At 43.4% G+C, this 18,098-nt stretch overlaps 1 protein-coding gene across 1 annotated transcript; it reads right to left on the bottom strand.

The window, feature by feature from the left end:
• Positions 1-284: 284 nt before the first annotated feature.
• SPTSSA (serine palmitoyltransferase small subunit A) lies at positions 285-11,731 on the bottom strand. The gene is made up of 2 exons (XM_060263280.1): positions 11,522-11,731; positions 285-1,516 (listed from the first exon to the last, which is right to left on the bottom strand). The coding sequence occupies exons 1-2, from the start codon at positions 11,622-11,624 to the stop codon at positions 1,413-1,415; spliced, it is 207 nt and encodes a 68-aa protein (XP_060119263.1). The 5' UTR covers positions 11,625-11,731; the 3' UTR covers positions 285-1,412.
• Between the last annotated feature and the right edge of the window lie 6,367 nt (positions 11,732-18,098).

Raw genomic sequence — 18,098 nt, 5'->3', positions numbered from 1 at the left:
GGGACTTCCATCTTCCCCAGATCCATTCTCGTGACCCAAAATGGAAGCAGGAGGCATTATTCGCCCTGTCTGCCAGTGGCTCTAAGGAACATGTCACATCTCACTCAACCTTAAGCTCAGAACTGAAGTAACATGTGAATCAAAAACCTCACAGCATATAACATGTTATATGGCACTACTTCACATTATCCAGGCTCACCAAATTATTCATTTACTGAGTATCTTGAACTTTTATTTATTAAAGGACTGTACCTACAAGCTAAAATTAAAGGGACACCCACATGTATAATCAACTCGTTTAGCTTTTATTTGGAAGAAAAAATTACCCCCATCTTAAAAACAGCCATCTTACATTTCAGAATACAAATCTGAAAAAGCTATAAAAACTAAGATAAGTATTCAGCCTAGTAGACAGCCCCTTATTGCTGTAGTTGTAACCCAAGTCCATGTATTTTGGTCATTTGGTTTCAAGAATTCAAAAGGGTTTGAACACTGTTTACATACTAATAAATGGTCCATAATGTAAGCATGATTATACAACAGGAACAGCCATGGTCTTTTCACTCAATCTATATTAAGTTACACTCCTTGAGAAACAATGATTTACAAGTACAGTTCAGTTGGAAACTATTAACAGCAGCATTAAAGTGTTATCACAAAACTCTATGAAAAATTAGATGGTATATATAACCCAACTAATCCTTGACATGCACATAAGGGTCCGGCCCAGTATATTCCTCTACAGCATCGTTTCATACATATAGTTCTATATGGTTGCATTCTTTCTCCCACACAAAAGGCTTTCTCTTCATTGTTAAAGCAAATTAGAGTGATACAAATATCCTGTTTGAGAGTCTCAATAGCAAATGAAGCACCTGAGTTAAGTCTTTACAAACATGGTTTTGCAAGATTCAATGAATATATCCACAACTTTGTATGAATCTAAACACTTTCTTACAAAATGTGTTATTAGAAATATACCCAGATGAACATATAACCATACAATAGCAAAAGCCTTAAGCCCCATTAATATGATTTTTGATTAAAAATAGAAGGCAATTAAGATGTACTCAAAAGTTACAATAAGAAAAGCTTTCACAGTATAATACTGAGACTGTCACAAAGTTAAGAAAATACTGATATCAAAGGTACAAACAATCACAATGTTCATAGACAAAAATTACTATACAAGGAAATTTTGTAAAACCAAAAGAAAATGCCACCAACACTCAGGACATAATGCATCCCGTATGTGTATGTGTGTGTTCAAGTTGTTGCCTCATCTTCAAAGTTGTCACTATAATGCCTTGCTTGTTTTGTTGACTGTAGAAATCCTTAATAGCAGATGGTCACTTCTTCGTAGGTATCTGGTCTGTAGTTTCTGACCACTCCCTGGCTTGAGACATTCTTTATCATTGAACAATTTCAAAATAGTGCAATATTGCCATAATATGCTGAGGCATGAACACATAGCCAGTGTAAAGTGCCATTCCAAGGATGGACACTAACATGGAATCTGAATGACAGTAAAGGAAAACCACTACCATATGCCAACACTGCACTAAAATTCATAATGCAAGGAAGTTCTGAAAAGAGTGATAAACATGCATCTATTTAGACAGTCGTAGGCAACTGGAGGAGAGGAGCTACATCCTTTCCTTGGCCTGTTTTACTCATTTGCATTTCATATTTTTAAGCCAGATGGAGTTTGCCTTGTGACAAATAAAAAGTGGTGTACATATGGCATCAATTAGTTAACATTAGAACTAGTTAATATTGTTTAGATTTGATGTTTCTCAGAGGCTCTTCTATAATCACCCATCATTAAAGGCAAGTCAGGTGGTTGCCAGAAACAGACTATTCTCTATTGATTCACCTTGTTATGGAGGTCCTTTCCTGCACTCTTTCACATGGTACCTAGTTTTGGACATCAAGTTAAATGTTTTTATTTGCTCAGGTCATAACATTCATATAAGCAACTTTTATGTTGACTTTCTGCTAGACCTGGATCGTTTTGACCCTCTCAGCTTGGAGGAAGTTGACAGAATCCTCTCTGCTGCACGCTCAACAACTTGTGATTTGGATCCATGCCCCTCCTGGTTAATTAAAGCTTGCCTGGAGGAGCTAAGATGTCCTATACGGATATTGGATCAAGCTGAGCGGGCTGCAACTGAATCCAGCGAATACAGAGGTCCTTTGCCTAGGTCACAGTGGTCTGGAAGGAGGGATCTCCCTTCCAGCTTTTGACAGGACGCCATTGGTACCAGTGCGCAAGGTCAGGAGCTTGGGAGTGCTACTGGAGTCTTCCCTGACAATGGAGGCCCAGGTAGCTGCCACTGCCAAATCCACTTTTTTTTCATCTTAGACGGCGAGGCAGCTGGCCCCCTTCTTGGAACGAAGTGACCTGGCAACAGTGATTCATGCGACGGTCACCTCGAGATTGGACTACTGTAATGCCCTCTACATGGGGCTGCCCCTGTACCAAACTCGGAAACTGCAGCTAGTGCAGAATGCAACAGCCAGGCTGCTAGTGGGACTACCTTGGTGGGAACATGTGCGGCCTAGGCTGCGGGAACTGCACTGGCTGCCAATTGTATACCGGGTTCGTTACAAGGTGCTGGTTATTACCTTTAAAGCCCTATATGGCCGAGGACCTGCCTACCTTAGGGACCACCTCTCTCCATATGTTCCCCAGAGAGCACTGCGCTCCAGCTCACAAAATCTTTTGGAAATCCCTGGGCCTAAGGAGGCCAAACTAAAAACAACCAGGGAGCAGGCCTTCTCTATAAAAGCACCCCAATGGTGGAATCAGCTGCTGGAAGAGGTGCGGGCCCTACGGGATCTTAATCAGTTCCATAGGGCCTGCAAAACTGCCCTCTTCCAACTAGCCTTTTAAGATGAAACCATTATGCTATCTTGGACAAACAGAGATTGTAGCACCATTGTATTGTTTTTAGATTAATTTTAATATTAATTTATATATTGTATTTATACCATTGTTTACTGATTTTATTATCTCTTTATTGTTATATCATGATATTATATCATGCTTTGTAAGCCGCCCTGAGCATGCCTTGGTGGGGAGGGCGGGGTATAAATAAAAACTTATTATTATTATATTATTAGACATTGGATATTGTTTTGTAATTCATTATATTTTTATCTATCTCATTTTAAATATATTTTCATGTTTCCTTCTTATTGTGCCTTAGAATAGTGTAAGCCAACTAGAGAACCTTCCCAGTTAGTAGACAGAGTAGAAACATTACAGGGAAGCAGTTAGATTTACATTCAGTTAGTATTTTACAAAAAAAGAGATCCTAAACTTGCTTTCCCCTATCAATAGACAAAGGAGTTGACAGGAAGAAAAACTTACTCTTTGTTATTCTTTTCACACAAAAGTTGAGGTTGAACAACCTTGACCTGAATTTGAGGCCCTGACCTGAATTTGAGGTGGTAGCAAGTTAACATACAGAGCAGGGGAGTAAACTGTGCTGGACTTATTTAGACTCTAACAAGGGGAGGATCCTCAAGGACATGAAGGGGGCGTCTCATTTTACTTGATATTCCCTTCCCCACTATTTTGTCTTTCTCTTTTCTGTCAGCCTCCATAGCTTTTTTGTGCTTCCTTCCCTTCTTCCCACCCATTAGCCAACTTACCTTTACCTGCCCTCTTCCCATTCCCTAGCGACCTCTTCCAAGGAGAAATCTGGTTGAGTTGAACAGTGGCCACCAGGCCTGTCTCCAGCAAGTTCTCCTCCAGTAGAGGACACGATGGGGGGTTGGAGCAGGACCCTTTCTAGGGCTGTTTTGGCCTTCAAGTCCACCCCCATTCTCCCTCCCTAAGCTCAGCAGCGATATTGTTGTAGTTACCTAGCAACTTCCAAAATGGCTACTGAGAGCTCAGTTGGCATTCTAATCTTAAAGCCACAAGTGTTTTTTCTATTACTTTGAAAGGTTTTAACCCCTGGATGTGTTCTTGGGGTTTTTTTAAGGTTTATTTCTCTGCAAGTTTGGGATTTCCCTATGTGGGTGCACATTCAGCCAGTGCTGTGCCAACTGCATTAGCTGCCGACAGAATTCCAGATCTGTTTCAAGGTGTTGGTTTTAACCAACATACCTGCAGGACAGCCTCCCCCCATATGTGCCCCAACAAGCCTTGCACTCTCTGGATCATCACCTACTGGTCATCTCTGCCCAAAAGACGTCCACCTAGCCGACAGAATTCCAGATCTGTTTCAAGGTGTTGGTTTTAACCAACATACCTGCAGAACAGCCTCCCCCCATATGTGCCCCGACAAGCCTTGCACTCTCTGGATCATCACCTACTGGTCGTCTTTGGCCCAAAAGACATCCACCTAGCCTCAACCAGGGCCAGAGAGTTCCTGGACCTACTTCCAACCTGGTGGAACCAGCTCCCAAGAGAGATCAGGGCTCTGTAGGATCTTTTGGTTTCACAGGGCCTGTAAAATGGAGCTGTTTCACAAGGCTTTTGGGTGAAGCAGTGGGTGTTGAACACTACCTGGCCCCTCCTCTGATGACTTGCTGTAAACTGTTCCATCAGATAACCTCTTTAAAGGCACTGGCCTCTCTCTTCTTTACTGTGATACAGTACCAGGACACAGCGGAATGATTTATCAGATTGCCATCTTGTTTTAAGGGCTAAAGTTTTACAGTAGTTGTGCTTGATTTTATTGCTGTGTTTTTGCGTTGTAACCTGCCCTGAACCTACTTGCAGAAAGAGCAAGATAGAAATTAAATAATAATATACGTATAAAGAAATTCCCCCTTCTAGCCTAATCAATCTATTAATCCACACTCTATAGCCAGATCCAGAATTATATGATTGATACCAGCATGCTAAATTTGCCTGGCACCAGTGTGACCTGACAAAAGCCCACAGAAACTGCATGAAGGGAGGGGGTAGATTATGATCTACCAGCAGTGTGTCATAAATCCTTAAATGGAGAAAAAAGCAAACACACTTGACTGGTGAGGGACCCTCTACTTTCTGTCTTCTCATAAAGTAATTTCAGAAAAAATAAAAATAAGATTTCTCCTCCCACCCATCTTGCTCTCTTGAACCATATGCGGAAGAAGCAGGGAAGGAGTTTGGGGTTTAATATTTGGAGACAGAAAGTGTCTTCTAGAACTCAAATTTGGTTGGGAAAACCTGCCTGCTTCTGACCACTAATTCCAAAGAATGACTATTCAACAATACCATTTTAACTAACCTCACAATTTGCTAGGTATCTAGTTATCAGTAGCAAATGATCCCTGCTCTCTAGAACCAGGAATCCCACGAATACAACACAAAGCCATGCAGATGGCATCTGTGACTATTGCCCTTTCACATGGCCAAAGGGAGTACACAAAGTAGAGTGCACATGTTGCATCATGATTATTTTGCAAGTTGGTATCAAGGTAGCTTGCCATGGTGAGTTGGCACCATTAGTAATTATACCAAATTCATCACTGTTAATAGGCAATGACTTGCACTGAGTATGCAATGCTGCTGGGGGGGGGAATGGAAGACAGACACAGCAAGGACACAAGAAGCTGACAAAATGCAATATGATATTTTACTTCTAACACACTATACTGGGGAACAGGCTTTGCCAGATTCTTGTTCTCGCTCATAAGGGCAATAGGTTAATAAGATCTGCACTTGTGGTGGGAAGTTAATTTGATTGTTGATTAGAGCCTTGGATTGTGTGTTGCCTGCATGACTCTTGGACTGGTTTCTGACTATGGTTTTTGGATCTGCTTGGCTTCTGCTTATCATCTTTCTCTTCCACATGAGGTCAGACTGCTGAAAGAGGGGACAAAACTGTCACTGTGGGGAGCCTATGGGACAAGATCTCTTCTGCTGGGGACGAATGGCTTATGAAGTGCTGTTCTGACTGCTGATTAGATTACCATCATGTCATTTCAAGCGGAGCTACCTTTGAAGAGGCCCAGAAACTATAGTTAGTACAGGATGATACTGTTAATTTGTTAATTACAAATTTAATTTGCTGAAGAAGCAAAATTACAAGACCTAAAGGGCAAGATGAGGAATCTGATACCAGAAGGAAGGCATCTAACTAGCCATTGGTGGAGGCACACAGCTCAACCCTGTGCATGATTACTTGGAAGCCTCACTGAATTCCTTAATAAGAGTTTTAAGTAAGCCAACTATGTCCAAGATTGCAACCAGATTTATCTGGACCAAGAAAGACCCTGAGTTTGGTCCATCAAGTTTTTGTATTCTAGGTGGAGAAAGGCTTTTTGGCACTTATTCTTACAAAATCTCTTCAAGGTGACATAATGTCAAGTACCTGCCATGAACAACTTAAATCTTTTGTAAGTGCCTTACAAACTGTTTTGAAATACTGTACCCCGTCATCACATCCTCTCCTTTCCTCCCCTTATTCCCACCACTTGTTGCAATGCACATCTGGACGGCCAAGTCCTAAGCTATTCAAAAGCATTTCAATCCTGGGTGTACCCAGGGGAGCAAGCTGAAGGGTGAGAGTCAAAACCTGAAGGAAGTAGCCAGCACTCGAGCAGGGAAGATCTGGAGAGGCTTAACTTGCATTTTGAAGCCTTTCCCCCACGTTCTCCTGTTTGTCTGTTTTTATTGTATTTGTATTGTATTTTTTGTTTTCAAACTGCTTTGTATCCCCATGTACCTAAAAAAAAAAAAGATCTGCACTTGTGTGGACTCTACTGCAAAAGGGAGTTAATATATTAATACACAACCTTGCCATATGCTTAATGATTTTACATGCTACAAACACAATTCTAGCATAAACATACAATATGCATATTTATGAGGCTAGGGAGGTAGTGACCCAAGAAAGGGCCTTCTCCACTGTGGCACCAAAACTTTGGAATTCCCTCTCTACAGAGAATCATCTTCTATCATTGACTTTTGCCAGCAGATGAAGATTTCATTTCATCAGATGTACCCCCAAAAATGGTTATTGACCCTCCTTGTAGTATTATTCATGTGTTGTTAATTGAATGTTATATTTTAACTGTATTTTAATTGTTTAAAAAATTAAAGTTCTTTTAATGTGGACCCTGATTGGGTGTAAAGGCAGCATAAAAATGTTCTATATAAATAAATAAATATTAGCAAGAGCCTTGTCAGCTAACCTTGATGGAGGCTCTCTCAGGTCATTAATGATTTGCCTCTACAAATGTTTACAGTTTGTGAGGGATTAACTGACAGGCAGAAAGCTTTGAGGGACATTATATTCAACTGGTGATGGCAAGCAAAATTTCTAAAGGACTATGCTTCAGTAATGGCAACAATGCAGAATTCTTTCTTCTCTACATCACTATATGTGCAGAACAGTCACTTGGAAGAGATGAATGGGATGAATGGTTCAAGGCTGCCTCACATTAACAGAGAAGGAATTTCCATATATGTGCCGCAGTGTTCCCTCTAAGCTGAGTTAGTGCAAGTTAGCTCAGTTTTCTAGCCTCTAGCTCACACAAGTTTTTATTAGCTCAGGAACAATGTCCCCAGAGCAAGCTAATTTATGCAGTAGCTCACAACTTTAATGCCAGTATCTCACGAAGTGGAATTTTTGTTCACAAGACTCCACAGCTTAGAGTGAGTATTGACTTGCTGTCATGGTAGTCCCCCAACCTACAAGAAACCTATGGTCTATGATTCTTTATGGATCATTTCAACAACTGTCAAAAAAATTAAATCTAAATTAAAATAAATAGAAACAGCAAATTCTTCTGTTGAGTTCAATAATGATTCCAGAAGCAGAAAAGTAACATAGTCAGAACAAAGACAATGTCTCAGTTCCAATCCACAGTAGTTTTTAGTTTATCTGTAAGATTTTGATCTCTCTTCTGTCAAATGGTAAGTGTAACACTAGTGAAACCGCCATATGCAAAGAGTCAAGCATGGGAGGCCAAAAATATATCCTAGATATTAAGCACCAGCCCCCAAATAATCCAAGTGCAATAATTTAAAGAAAGGTGTGCTCTTGGTATATCTGATAAAGCACACTATGAGATTACTGTAACACAACAATGTAATGCTCTTTTCAATTAATGGTGGTCCCATCTATTGGACAGCACAGCTATATTTGCTTCAGATGCTAACTCGGGAGAACTACTTATGTTGCTGCAGCTGGCCTTTGCATAGAGACTTCTAGCCCAACCCCATAAGAGCGACCTGTGTTTTGACATAAGGATCAGCTATGCAAAAGGCTGGCCTGAAATGGGAAACCAAGGCTATGTCTACTTATTAAAGTAATGGATACACCCATGAAGGAGTCTGTTTTGCAGAAGCATGGATGAAACAAGTTCAAAGAGTGTATTAAATGTTTATAGCTTAACATCCATGGTTTGGATCCTTCACAGAGAGAATTTTCCAACTTCCTCAACCCTTCTGCTGCAGTTTACCACTCTGCTTCTGCTCCCAGGGGTTGGTAAACTCTGGGGGAGTAGCAAAGTGGGAATCTGCAGTGGAGCAGCAGGGGGACTGCCAAACCCTCCAACACATGCACAGAAGCAAGTACAAGCAGAAAAGCAGATTAGAGTCTAAGATTATATTTGAAGTAAGCAAACCATAAAGGTTATAAAAAAACAGCACAAAAGGAATTCTCAATTCTGACAGCAAGTTTTTAAAAGATGAAAGTGGCAGGGAATATTCTGTAATGAAAAGCCAGTATGAAGAACAACCACAAAAAGGTGGGAGGGAGGCTGCTAATGACCTGGAAATAATTTTCAATGAGAAGTCTGAACAGATAATCTGTAGATAAAAGCAGACAAAACAAACAATGAGCTACTACTAAATGAGAAACACCCTTAGAAGAAGATGGAAAATATAAAATCTCAAGTTGCCCTGTGAAATGTGTACTAAATGGAGTACTTCATACCTTGCATCAGTGCCCTAGCAGGTACACAATGTCTTCAAACAGTGGCACCATTTGTGAGAGGCCTTCTATGACAGTAAAACTCACAAATCCAAATATTAATTTGTTGATGCAGGCTAAGAGTGAAAAGACCGGGACTTTAACTAGAAATAGACACTGATTTTGCTTCTTACAGACACATAAATAGTGACAGACTTTGTTCTCTTGTGAAACAAAAACAAGCTAGTAGATAGATACAGGAGCTGGGAAAGAGGTCATGAAAAAGGACAGCTTTTCCTATTGCTCTTCTATGAAAGAACTTCAAAGGGAGAATCAAGTGAAAAACTGCTGGAACAGAATTCATCAATTAGTTTATATACCCCTATTAGGTCTGAATAAGAACCTTTGTTTCCTCACTCACTACAGATGCTAATGTCTTAACATGACCAAATATTCAGCTGTATCTTTAGATTGCCACTTGAATGCACTAAACTGCTCATCATAGTTCACATTGTATTTTATAAAATTTATAATTTATATTAATCTTTGCCTCCCATCAGTTATTGGGGGTGGTCCTCACCAACTCTGAACAGACCACTCTTTGAATGGTTCTTGTTTGACAGTAACCTGTCCTGTAACTTTTCCCCTCACTTCCTTTTCTGTTACTTTTAGTTTTAAATATTAACGTAAAACCACTTCATATACCAAATAAGATGAGCTTCAGTTCACAAAAGCTTATGCTGCAATAAATGTTGTTAAGTGCTTAAGGTGCCCTCAGACACCTGTTAATTTTTATCCCTAAAAGGATTTCTCAGATTTGTTTTGAAAAGAAATCTTCACAAGAAAGCATAGCAATTACTGTACCCAACTGCTCACCACAACTGAAAAACTTGATTCTAGCTACTGCTGCATCAGCTACAGCACACTACAAACCCTTTTCCTCACTCTGACAGTCTCCAAACCCCATATAATGTAAGGACCTACACCTACATCAATATATCACATCTAATTTCAAACCATTCCACAAAGTATATGATTCACAGATTGGATCTATGGACAGAAGGCAGAGGATTTCTGTACAAAATGAAAGGAAGCCTTAGATCTGCAGAAAAATCTGAAACCTAAAAGGGGGGGGATTAAAGTTCGCTAAAATAATAGAAGCAATGTCTATAGTTTTAATAAAAGAATGCTCATATTATTGCTAAGCCTTCAAAGTTTCTACAAAGCAAAGCCTTGGGGGGGGCAGAGGAAACAAGTGTAGACTGGAAGGCCAAAACAGACCTGGAAAAAACCCCCCCATCAGATCATCTAATACAGGCGGAATCACTGTAACATGCCTGGTGGTTCCAGCCAGTGGTTGCTGCACAATCAGGCCCAGAGGCCACTGCAGGCTTAGTTGCACAGTGGCTGTCACAGGCCCAGTTACATGGTCCCTGGAAATAACGTGTTTTGATACTGAAATGACAGAATACTTCTCTTATGCCTAGGTGCCATCCTTCCATTCTGGTGGCTGTGATTCCACTCCCAGAGCACTTCCAATCACAGTTCCCATAATTCCACTCTGGGGCTGTCATTCTAGATCCATAGCGGTTTATCTGGTTCCAAGGCCCATTATTACAGTGCAGAACATTTAAGCTACCCCCAGAGATCATCATTCCACTCTGAGGCCTGTCGTTCCAGTAGTGTAATGCTTATGCTAGGGACTGTTATTTAGAGAGAGATCTCTAAATAACAGAATCATGGAAGGGACTTTCTAGGACATCTAGTTCATCCCCCTTGTACAATGCAGGAAACTCACAAATACCTCCCCACATACACCACCAATGACACCTGATCCACACCCAGAAGATGACAAAAAACAAACAAACAAAAACCCTCCAGGATTCCTGGCCAAACTGACCTGGAGAAAAACAGCTGCCTGACCCCAAAGTGGCAAACAGCATTTCCCTGGTCGTGTAAGAAAGGGCCATGGGAACTAAGCACTGATGCAACCCTTCCTGCTCTCATTACATAAATCCCTTAAGCATTTTTGTTGCAACGTTTGTTTGCTGTAATGCATTTCAATGGAGCCCATGTAAATCAACTGCCATTCTTTCCAGTGGCCCTTCAGGCATCTCTCTCACTGTTGTTTTAGTACTTCCTCCCATAATCATTCAGACTGCCACTGGGACCTGGCCGAGCAACGACCACACAATCAGGCAAGTCCTTGCTTCTCCCCTGCTTGGAAAAATATAAATATGGTCGGTACCTGCATGGATAGGGACACTATAAAAGGTAACTGAGAAAGAAGCGGGGAGTACAATTAACAGGTAAACAAAAACCACTAAAGTTTAGCAATGACCTTCCCTTCCAGAGGCAGGCAGGCCTGTTCCACAATGGCTGTCAACCCCCAATTTATTTCCCCCCAAACCTCAGTTCTCAAACCTACAGCCCCCTCTTCCTCTAAACGCTTCGTCGGCTGTTGGGACTCGCGCTCCTCCAGGAGTCCGGCGGCCGCCTTTTCTGATAGCCAACCCCACTCCTCTTCCCCGTCCTTTGCCTCGCAGCACCACTATTCCTCTCCTGCGGCGCCCTGCTCTGCCGCGCCCTTTTCACCAGACCTTTGCCCAGCAGCGACCTGCCCCTTCTAGCCCCTCCGTCAAGCAAAAGGATACTAAAGATGGTTCGCTCCCAAGGCTCCAACATGTAGAGCGCGGTCACCAGCAGATACTGGTAATAAAGCCACGACATTTGTTTCCAGGCCGAGTCCAGCGCCATCTCAGCACCACTTCCGTAGGTAACCGCACCAGTCAGATAGGCAGCTGCCGCAACCAAAGCCGAGCAGAAAAGGGCCGAAGAGGAGGCGGGAAAGCGGAAGGGAGCTTTGCCGGTCAGTTTCCGCGCGGATTGGCTGGGCTGTTTGCTGTCCCGCCCGCCTTGCCAGGGAATGTTTTCGCTTCAGGTGGCTGGGGTAAAGTTTCTTCGTCTACACGCTGACGGCAGCTTCCGGTAGATGTGTCGGTGCCCTGTGTTCGGAGAAGCCGGAAAAGAAAGCCACCCTCGGGGTTTCTAACTTTTATCGGTATTTCCCTGTGACGTGCAGATTGTTTAGTGTTCAGACCAGGCGCAGCGCTAGGGCCTCAGGCGCCCCAGCCTGGCATCTGCCCCGCCCCTGCCTGCCCTGCAGCTGCACCCCCGCATGTGCACCGAGGAGTTCTGAGACTGCCCTGCAAGGCAAGAGTAGCCGGGCAGGGTGCATTCTCCTCCAAACTGGGCTTCCCGTGCAAGGAAAGCTGGGCTTCGAGGAGAACGTCTGTGCAGTGGGCTCTTGCAGACTCTCTTCTTAGGACAGCTTCAGAGCGCCTCCAAGAGCGAACTGCACAGGCACGGCTCACCCACAGCCCCCCTTCAGCCTTCTTGGGCAGACCAGAGAAGTCTGAGTGGGGGCTGCGCCTGCGCTCTCATTAGTACTCAAAGTACTGCCCTAAGAAGATTGCCTCCGAGTGCGTACTGCGTATGTGTTCTCCAAGCCTGGTTTCCCTTGCAGGCAAGAGCTGCTGGGTGGGGCACATTCTTCTCTGAGCCCACCTTTCTTTGCAAGGGAAAGTGGACTCAGAGAAGCTGCACTGACACACACACACACCTTCAAGGGAAGAGCAGCCAGACGGGGCGCATTCAAGGGAAGGTGGGCTTGGAGGAGAGCACACCCCAATGTGCCATCCCACCACTCTCAGCTTCCTGGGCCTGTGATCCAGGAAGTCGAGAGGAGTGGGGGAGGGGGCACCCAGCAGTACCCCACAGGTGAGGTGGCATCCCAGCCAGCCACCTACCTCACGTACTCCCACGAGCTGGCAGAAGGCTCAAGTTTTATCGGTGTTTTGCCTTAGGTTGTAAAAATAAAGAGGAACTTAATGGCTCCTTCAAAGTTAACTGCACTTTATTCCAGCTGAAGGCCGGGACTCTGCTGTGCATGCCATGTGAAAGGTCGCAGCATGAACTGCCAGTGTCTCCAGATCTTCTCAAACCCTGGGCAATGGCTGCCAGTCAAAGTAGCCATTATCGACCTTGCTAGAGCAATGGGCTGACTTGGTATAAGGTAGCTTCTTAGGTTTGAGGTGCCGCAAGGCTTCTGCTTATGTTTTGCTTACAAGATACCTCTCTCAAATTGAACAGTCATGAATGTATAGGTGATGCCACTCTGGTCCCCATTTTAATGAGTTCTGAGAGAAAGATGGGCTTTTTATTTTCTAGACAAATGACCTCCACTTTTCCACCCCATCACTACCAACAGAAGGCAAAACACTTTCAAAACTCCATAGAAAGTTTCAGAACCTAGATGTAATATGGTTTAGAGATGTATATTGTTTTTAAAAATCTGACCTGTTGGGATACCCTTTAGTGCAAGATACTACATTAAAAGATAACTTTCTGTAGAAAACAAGCATTTGCTGTCTTCTTTTACAAGATAACCATCTCTAATAATACTAAACTAGGCTTAAATTCAGTACTGTACAGACAAAAAGGAATATTTCCTCACACTAGGCTTAATTATGGAATTCAGTGTCACAGGATGTAGCAAAGAGGTCAGAGTTTACCTTTTTCACCACTGCAACAAACGGGTTGATACTTTCTTTGAACTATCTACTACAGCTACAAGATCTTTTCCCCCTTCCGTTTCATCAAGTTCAGACCCCATTAGCTTATACTTGAAGTTGGGGGGGCGAGGTTTGTTCCAACACGCATCACCTTACACTTACCAACACTGAATTTCATTTACAACACTGTCACCCACTTATCCAATTTGTGGAGATCCCCTTGGAGCTCTTCATAGCTAGCCTTGATTTTCACCATCCTGAACATTTTTGTGTCTTCTGCAAACTTAACCACTACACTACTCAACCAGTTCCAGATTTATGAACAAATAGTACAAGCACCAAAACTGATCCTTGTGGGACCCTGCTGCTTACTTCCCTCCATTGTGAGAACTGTCCATTCATTTCAGCTCTTTGCTTCCTGCCATTTAACCAATTTTTAATCCAAAAGAAAGTTCATCTTAATCCATGACTACTAAATTTACTCAGAAGTCTGGTGAATTACCTTGTCAAATGCCTTTTGAAAGTCTAAGTGTTTAATGTCTACTGGGTCACCATTGTCTACATGCTTATGTTACCAACAAAGGGGTGTCGCCTACACTTGTTCACTTCCTCAAATAACTCTAAAAGGTTTGTGAGGCAGAACTTCCCTTTACATTCTGATTTTCCCTGAGCAGGCTTTGTTCCTCTTTGTGACTAATAATTCTATCTTTGATTAGTTTCTACTAATTTCCCTGGGATATTAGGGTGACAGGCCTTTAATTTCCTGGTTCCCCTCTGGACTCCTTTTTTAAAAAATGGTGTAACATTTGCTAGTCTCCAGTTTTCTGGTACAGTGGCTGAATTTAGTGATAGGTTACATATACAGGTTAGTAAATCAACTCTCACTTTTGAGTTCCCTAAGAACTCTTTTGTGTGTGTTCTATCAATACCTGGAGACTTACCAGCTTTTAATTTCCCCTGAAAGCCAGTTTGGTGTAGTGGTTAAGAGCACAGACTCTAATTCGGGAGTACCAGGTTTGATTCCCCACTCCACCACATGCACCTGCTGATGTGACCTTGAATCAGTCACAAGTTCTTTCAGAGCTGATCTCTCAAGAGCAGTTCTTGAAAGAGCTTTCTCAGCTCCACCTACCTCAGGCAGTGTTCCCTCTAAGCTGAGTTAGTGTGAGCCAGCTCACAGATTTTTAGCCTCCAGCTCACACATTTTTGTCTTAGCTCAGGAACGATGACCCCACAGCACAATAATTTATGCAGTAGCTCACAACTTTCATGTCAGTAGCTCACAAAGTAGAATTTTTGCTCACAAGACTGCAGCTTCGAAGGAACATTGCTCACAGGGTATCTGTTGCAGGGAGAGGAAGGGAAAGATCGCTCTGAGACTCCAAGTGAAGGGTGGAGTAAAAACCCAATCTCTTCTCTTAACTTCATTTTGTACCACCTTAATTTGGCTCAAAATATTCAGACCCTTCTTGAAAATAGTGGCTCTGACATAGGTACATGCTCCACACTTTCCACAGTGAACATGGGGCGGTGGGGGGGTGGAATCCATTGTGCTTCTCTGCCATCTTCTTTTAGCAATCCCTTTATTCCTTGGTTCTTAAAAGGCCCAACTGCTCCTTTGGCTGGTTTCTTGCTCCAGATATATTTAAATAAATGTTTACTGATGCTTTTAGCAACCTGTTCCTCAAAATCTCTTTTTGCATGACTTACATTTCTTTTGCCAATGCCTGTAGTCCCTTCTGTTCAATTCACTGGGGCAGCCCTTTCCTTTCTTAAATAAAGCCTTTACTTTTTATAGCTTCCTTGACTTCCCACACCCTCTGGTTGTATTGCATTTGACTGAAAATCAGTTGCTTGTATAGAGAGTTCCTCCCCATCTAGAACTTCATTGCTTCTGTCACCAGGCATTTGAGCAAGTTTCAGGGCTCCCCTGAAGCTCCTCCATTGAGGATTTATAGGCTTCCTTACAGGAGAGCCTCACAGCCATCACCTCATCTAAGTCATAAATGTTGCAGTTTGTAAAAAATTAAAACATTATAGCATGAGGAAAAGGAGGGAGAGAAAGCCAGTAGAAAAAGATAGCTTTTGACAAAGGGACAGGGGGAGGGAAAGGCTGAAATCTGCCTTACAAGCACTGTGAAGAAGAAAGCTGAGGAAAAAACTATGAAGCGGGGTTCCTCATTTATCCCTGCAGTCCTTGCTAAGGAAGGAAAAGAACTGCTGAAGGAGGCAACTTTCTACTGGTAGTCTCAGGAAGCAGCACTCTGCTCCTGCTTCCCATCCCAATGGCCAGAATCACCCACAAGTCAAGGGTTCTCTCATCCTATGAGGGTATACAAGTTATGAACTTCTTAGCAAATGAAATCAGTGAAAGTGTGGCACTATAACCTGAAAATTCAGAGGAACAGCTCAGATTCCACATCTGAAAGACTAAAATAAAGCATCCCAAGGATGAAGCGCAGCCTTGTAATGTCCTTTCACATCAGAACTGGAACTCTCAGTTCAGTGCTAGGAGGTAACATCAGGGGATGGCCTTGGCCTCTATGCCCTGTTGGTCCTCTGTAGTACAATCATAGAATCATAGAGTGGAAGGGACCTCCAGGGTCATCTAGTCCAACCCCCTGCACAATGCAGGAAACTCACAAACACCTTCCCCTAAATTCACAGAATCTTCATTGCTGTCAGAAAGCCATCCAGTCTCCAAGGAAGGAGAGCCCACCACCTCCCGAGGAAGCCTGTTCCACTGAGGAACTGCTCTAACGGTCAGGAAGTTCTTCCTAATGTTGAGCTGGAAACTCTTTGATTTAATTTCAACCCATTGGTTCTGGTCGTACATTCTGGGGCCACAGAAAATGATTCTGCACCATCTTCTATATGACAGCCCTTCAAGTACTTGAAGCAGTGCCGGATTAAATCCTGTGGAGGCCCCTAGGCAGTCAAAATCTTGAGGGGGCCCTCACAAATTATCTCAGAGTCAGAGCACCTGCCCCACTGCTCGCAGCCCCGCTGCAGCCTGCAGGCACCTTCTCAAAAGCCCTTTTGACAAAGCTGCAGGGGAGAGGCAGAAAGAGGCAAACTTGGTGACATCAGAAGCAGCCACACCAGGCAAGTTGAGCAAAAAGCAGCTCAGTTGCTGGTTGTGTACGCAGGCTGGGAGGGCTGCAAGCAGAGGGAAAACGGGGGGAAGCTGGCCTGGGGCCCCTAAAGGCATGGGGGCCCATAGGACAGTGCCTACTTGGCCTAATTGTTAATCCGGCCCTGACTTGAGATGGTGATCATATCACCTCTCAGCTGCCTCCTCTCCAGGCTAAAACATGCCCAGCTCCTTCAACCTTTCTTCATAGGACTTTGTCTCCAGACCCCTCACCATCTTCGTCCCCCTCCTCTGGACCCATTCCAGCTTCTCTATATTCTTCTTAAAATGTGGTACCCAAAACTGAACACAATACTCCAGATGAGTGACAAGTGGAGTGCCTCAGGGATCTGTCCTGGGACCTGTTTTGTTCAACATCTTTATCAATGATTTGGATGAAGGAATAGAGGGAATGCTTATTAAATTTCCAGATGATACTAAATTGGGAGGGGTTGCAATGGGCCTACCATGTCCTTGCTCTTTTTCTTACTCTGAACATAAGAAAAGAACTCTTTTTTGTTGTTTTTAGCATCATTGGCCAGCCTAAACTCATACTGAACTTTAGCTTTCCTAACTTTTTCTCTACAAGCATTGGTGATTTGTTTATATTCATCCTTGCTTACAAGGCCCTCCTTCCAATTCCTAAAGGGCGCCTCATGCATTCTGTCAAGAAAATCCTCACCTTCCTTTATACACTGCAGTGTGGACAATCATGCCTCCAGTCCCTGTATCTTCTCCTCCAGCAGGGCCACTAACTTACACTTACACTGCAAGTGTAATTGCTGCCGCTCTCAGGTAGAAATACAAACATCCCACAGTCTTTACACATTACTGCCTCTGCTCCTTCACCAGTCATGCTGCTGCAATCCATATCAAAATTCTCTTTATCTTGACTTCCCTATAAATTCCACTACCAACTGCCACTTAAAACTACTTGTAACTACCCACGTTTCTACAGAACCCCTGGGGAAGACCCCCAGGCTAAGAGCCACAGGCCAAGAGCCCTTTGGCTCGCGCCACTGGCAAGAATAAGCCTTGCAAATTAAAGGCTCAAGCCCCCACCCACCTCTGACTCAGCAGTCAGAGCAACACACAAAAGCAATCAGAAGGGTGGGGCCAGCAACTACCCCCAGGCAAACAAGCTCTCCTCACTCAGCAACAGCTACACAGAAGACACACAAAAGCAATCAGAAACCCCTCTCCAGCAGGCACCAAGCCTTTCCACAGTTCCCTCCCACAACAACCCTAGGTAATGGTCCCCAGCAGTTTTAGAAAAGCAAATCAACACTCACCTTACCAGCATCTCTGTCCCAGAGCCAAGTACCTTCCTCTATTGCAGCTGAGCCACTTCTGCCTCTGGCAAGGATGAGCCTTGCAAATTAAAGACTCAAGCCCCCACACCTCTGCCTCAACAGCCAGAGCCACACACAAAAGCAATCAGAAGGGTGGGGCCAGCAACTACCTTCAGGCAAACAAGCTCTCCTCACTCAGCAACAGCTTACCAGCAGCTCTGTCCAGCTCCAA

The sequence above is a fragment of the Heteronotia binoei genome, chromosome 21 (genome assembly GCF_032191835.1).
Source record: "Heteronotia binoei isolate CCM8104 ecotype False Entrance Well chromosome 21, APGP_CSIRO_Hbin_v1, whole genome shotgun sequence".
Classification (NCBI taxonomy): domain Eukaryota; kingdom Metazoa; phylum Chordata; class Lepidosauria; order Squamata; family Gekkonidae; genus Heteronotia; species Heteronotia binoei.
This window is presented reverse-complemented; position numbering and strand designations above follow the sequence as displayed.